The sequence below is a fragment of the Contarinia nasturtii genome, unplaced genomic scaffold (assembly GCF_009176525.2).
Source record: "Contarinia nasturtii isolate CC-2019 unplaced genomic scaffold, AAFC_CNas_1.1 Cnas_scaffold_5125, whole genome shotgun sequence".
Classification (NCBI taxonomy): Eukaryota; Metazoa; Arthropoda; class Insecta; order Diptera; family Cecidomyiidae; genus Contarinia; species Contarinia nasturtii.
Window position 1 is genome coordinate 1 of NW_022202403.1, and position 5,153 is coordinate 5,153.

Below are 5,153 nucleotides of genomic sequence, written 5' to 3' on the forward strand. Positions count from 1 at the left end.
GAACAAATGCACGGATTGGGCTTAAAATTTGACAGTATTGTGAAGACCAAATAATAAATGCATCACATGGATTTCGTTTTTCTCTAAGGTTTTTGTCAATGCCATAATTAAATTGAAATTCCAAAACTCTTCACAAGTTTGATTGGCTAATAAGCTATATAGCGTTAGAAAGAGGACTTTGAGAGCTATCATCTGGCGAAATTTAATCAAAATCATAGAACTAGGTTGCTTGCAATGCAGCTCGAAAATGTACTTTACCTATATTTTTCTCATTTTGGCTAAATTGCCACCTATGTAGTTGAACTTCAAAAAGGCAGTAAACCGCATAAACTACTCTCAGAAAACTCAGATGTTAAAATTCAAAGTAATCAGAGGAAAATGCCATTTTAACACGAGGGAATTTTTTCAGTCGGAATTTCTTAAAATTTGGTTTGCGCTTTTTTTCAGTAGAAAATAACTTTCTGAAATTTTCAATGTGATCGGACAAAAAATGAGTATAGCTCCCATCCAAAAATTCCAATATTTGGAATAATTTTTTTTGGAAAAATGTGAATTTTGTGAAAATGAATTTTTTTGTTTACAGTCGGAATTACTTGAAAATTGGCATGCCTTTTTTTCCAGTAGATTCTCAAGTAATTCCGACTGTAAACAAAAAATTTCATTTTCACAAAATTCACATTTTTCCAAAAAAACTTTTACTCCAAATATTGGAATTTTTGTAGTTTTCTACTGGAATAAAATAAGGCATGCCAATTTTCAAGTAATTCCGACTGTAAACAAAAAATTTCATCGATTGGAAAAATTCGACTTGACACGCACTTATTTTTATTAAACTGCTAACTAACGATCTATTTCACTAACTATTTCTACATTTTCTATTTCTACAAAAATGTTTTTTTTTTTGTTGTGAAAATTTGAATTATTTAACTTAGCAAAGTTATATAAATATAGGAGAAATTTGATTAAATAACTAAATTTATGCGACATTTTATATAGATTTTAGAACAAAAATAATAAATAACTGAGCCACCTCAAACGGCCACCTGGGAAATACATTCACAAGTTTGATTGGCTAATAAGCTATATACCGTTGAAAAAAGGCTTCAAGAGCTATCATCTGGCAAAGTTTCATCAAAATCATAGAACTAGGTTGCTTGCAATAAGATTCGGAAGCCGATTTTTCTCACAATTTTTCATATTTCGGCCAAACGGCCAGTGTAAAACGCCATCAAACCTGCTGGAAACTCCATATTTTATATACCATTCGAAAGGTAATTTTATAAGGAATCTAAAACAATTTGGTACGACAGGTGACTCCAACATTTTTTCAACAAGTTTCATCTAGATCCAAAGTAATCAAATTAACACTAGAGTAAAACTCATTTATTCCATCTTTTATCCACCCAATAAAGTCGCAGAAAAATGTAATTCCACCCGAATCCATTCGTTATCCACTCAATAAATGGTGAGTGGAATCGAAATATTTTTCAAAGTGGAATCCAAAAAAGAGGGTCCATGAATGAAAAAATTAAATGCTTCGTTACAATAATAATATGTTACTCAACGCTGCCGCTAATGTCAAAAATCTAACATTAATATTGAGACTTTTCAACACAACTTTAAGTTGGAAATATATTTACAATAGATGGCGTCTGTGTCTGCTCTAAGCTCATCATTGAAATTGCTCATTAACCAAATCAATTTCAATACTGAGCTTAGAGCAGACACAAACTCCATCTATTGTAAATATATTTTCAACTTAAAGTTAATATTAAATAATAATATCTAATATTAATATTAGATTTTTAACAATACTACCCGTTCACATCGTTATTGTAACAAGACATTATCGGTATTAGCTATTGAAATTGTAATGTTAGATGTTAGCATTACATTAATAGCTATTATAATTTTATTAACTATTACAGACGTTTATGTTAATGTAATGGTTAGTAACATTACAATTTCAATGCTGGTAAATCTGTAGCTGTGGCACCTATACTTGACATACCCACACAGTAAGAAAATATCAGCCTACGCTATACGCAAAACCGACTGGTACGTGCGCTCATACGTTTTTACATCTAGTGACCATACGATTTTTCGACTGTGCGAAAATACGCACAAAGAGTAAAAGAATCAGCCGAAAAATCGTGTGTTCACTAGATGTAAAAGATGTAAAAATGTATGAGCGCACGTACCAGTAGGTTTTACGTATAGCTTCGGCTGATATTTTCTTACTGTGCAGAGCATATGCATATTGGTTGGAAAGGTCTTAAAGTAAGCTATCGAATGGCGTCTTAAAAATGCCAATTGCATCTTAAAAATGTCATATTCAGGTGGCCAAATCGGCCAAAAATCAAAATCTGACCGTCTGGCCGGACACATAACAGATATTTTCTCGAAAAAGACTCCATAGTTTCTTTTGAGAATTTCATCGATTTATGCCCCAAGTCAAAGATAAAAAAGTGTATACCACACACACTGAAAATTGGCCGTCCCCATTATGAGCCATAATTTATGACATTTGGAGCCAAAAACATAGTCTAAAAGTCCATATTTTAATTGTATTTCAAAATTATTAAAATTCATGTGTGGAGATGTTTTGAATCTTTAATTTGGAAAATTACTCTCACAAAATTTCTGATATCAAAGCAAAAACCTCTGACGAAGTGAAGAGCGAGTGACGAAACCAAAATGTGAAACACAAAATTTCTTATATCAATTTTGTGACGAAAATAAATGATAGATAATTTCTCTGTGTACTGTGATTAAAAACTTAATATACATTTGTATATTCGGAACGTTGCATTGCGTCATCAGTCCATACTGACAGTAAAAATTGAGGAATTTCTGCAACGTTTTGAATGTTCAAATGTATATTCACATTTGATTCACATTTTGGTTTTGTCACTCGCTCTTCACTTCGTTAGAGGTTTTTTATTTGATATTCATAACGGCCCAAATACTGCTGCACACGCATTCTATTTCAATTGAACTAACTGTATCAACATCACAATAATTCATTTCAATGGATGTCTTGAGTACGACTATGTGTAAGTTTGTATGTAGCTGTGTGCAATTCTCAAGAAATTGAATTTGTGTGTTACGCTGTATTGTTGTTACGAACACAATGTGTGAAAGCGATACATTTGACGTTTTGACATACCCTCTGATCAAAAAGTTCTCAGAAATTGTAAAAAAACACACTCGAATACATTTTTAATGCAAATCTTTATTGTCACCTTCAAAATAACTACCATTAGAATTAACACATGCTTCCCAACGTTTGATCCATTCATCCATGCACTTGGCATAGGCCGGCGCTGAAATCTCGCTAAGGGCCTTTTTCGATTTTTGTTTGATGTTTTCAATTGTGTCCAAATGCTTACCCCTCAGTGGCAATTTGAGTCTGGAGAAAAGAAAAAAGTCACACGGAGCCATATCTGGCGAATACGGTGCTTGAGCAATGACTTTGGTTTGATTTTTTGCCAAGAATTCACAAACAACGAGAGCCGTATGGGATGGCGCGTTATCGTGATGCAAAATCCATGAGTTTTCGGTCCACAATTCTCGTCTTTTCAAGCGAATTTTTTCGCGCAAACGCTTCAAACCAGCCAGATAATACTCTTTTTTGACGGTTTGACCTTCTGGCAAGAATTCGTAATGGACAACACCGCGATAATCAAAGAATACCGTCAGCAACACTTTCACTTTCGACCGATGATTGTTGGCTGGTTTCGACGTCATACTCGTAAATCCATGTCTCATCACCAGTTATGATCCGTTTTATGAAGTTTGGGTCTTCGGACACATTGCCAAGCATCTCTTTTGCCACTGCCACTCGACGCTCTTTTTGTTCAAAAGTCAGCTCTTCTGGAACAAGCCGTGCGGCCACGCGTGTCATGTTCAGTAAATCAACCAAAATGTGTTGCACCGATCCATAGGAGATGTTTAGCTCCTCAGCTATGTCTCCAATGCCAACACGACGGTTTGATAGCACGATTTTCTTCACTTTTTCGACTTTTTTCTCGGTTACAGAAGTTGATGGTCGACCAGAACGAGGCTTGTCTTCAAAGGTCTCTCGCCCCTCCATGAATGCTTTTTACCAATCGTATGCTGTTGTTTTCTTGATGGAAATATCCCCAAAGGCTTTCTGTATCATTTTTAATGTATCCGCACAAGAAATTTCATTCAAAACACAAAATTTCAAACACCCTTTTGTTCAGTTATTTTATCCATTGTAAAAAATCGAAAAACGCACTCGGATTGACCAAAACAAACCGTTGTCAAACACATACTAGCTAACATATTGCGCACAATTTTTGCACATATATCGAGGTCGATACTACCAACCTAACAAAAAAATAAATTTGATCATACGCGACCCGCGCTCGATTTAATTCGCGATTTCCGAGAACTTTTTGATCAGCGGGTATTTTCAATCCATTTTTACTAAATTTAATGTAACAATATCCTTTTCAAAATTATCTAACCAGAGTTTTGTAATACATATTGTGAAATCAATGTTTTTTCAGTGAAGTTAACGATTAACAGACTTTCAAAAAGTGATGACATAACAATTACCTACTTGTTGATTTTCCATATGAATATATTTACGGATTTATTGCGGGGTATAATTGATCGAGCAGACTTTGGACATGCCCACAATTAATGGCTTACATTTTATTATAAACTTGTGCAACGTTTGTTTTATCTATTCATTTTAAAATCAGTGTAGCTTTTGACTGTATTTATTTTTTTTGTAAATTTTTTGAATCAGTGATGTGTTTACAATTCATTGAATGATTGGGACATTGCAAACATTAAAATGTGAAAATTGATAGTAGTTTTTTCATCGTTTTATACCCGTTGCTCTTTTTTTAATACAGCACATAACAACAAATAGGAATTATCATTTATGTCCGGTCTTCTTAGGGCTCATTTTTGTGTGGAATAATCCGTTTTGTTTGCGCTTTTCCGTAGAAGGAACCTTTTTTGGGGGAAATGCTAGAGAAAAAATCTTCAATTATGCTTTCTTTTCAGGCTTTGTGCGCAAGAAAATAAATCGAAATCATTTTTGGGAACATACACAAACGAAATCCTTACAAATTGAAATATTTCCAACCCAAAATTTGTTTTATGATACACAC

At 33.8% G+C, this 5,153-nt stretch overlaps 1 protein-coding gene across 1 annotated transcript; it reads right to left on the minus strand.

Moving 5' to 3' along the window:
• Window positions 1-3,222: 3,222 nt before the first annotated feature.
• LOC116351281 (histone-lysine N-methyltransferase SETMAR-like) lies at window positions 3,223-4,096 on the minus strand. Its single transcript, XM_031783363.1, has 2 exons — window positions 3,697-4,096; window positions 3,223-3,650 (listed from the first exon to the last, which is right to left on the minus strand). Exons 1-2 carry the CDS (start codon window positions 4,094-4,096, stop codon window positions 3,223-3,225), a joined length of 828 nt encoding a protein of 275 aa, XP_031639223.1.
• Between the last annotated feature and the right edge of the window lie 1,057 nt (window positions 4,097-5,153).

Excerpts from the sequence above, each read along its gene's own strand:
- LOC116351281 (XM_031783363.1), bottom strand. The coding sequence starts at position 4,096 with ATGGAGGGGCGAGAGACCTTTGAAGACAAGCCTCGTTCTGGTCGACCA. Across the intron at positions 3,651-3,696 it reads AAGTGAAAGTGTTGCTGACG|AAGGTCAAACCGTCAAAAAA; the intron begins GTATTCTTTGAT and ends AATTCTTGCCAG.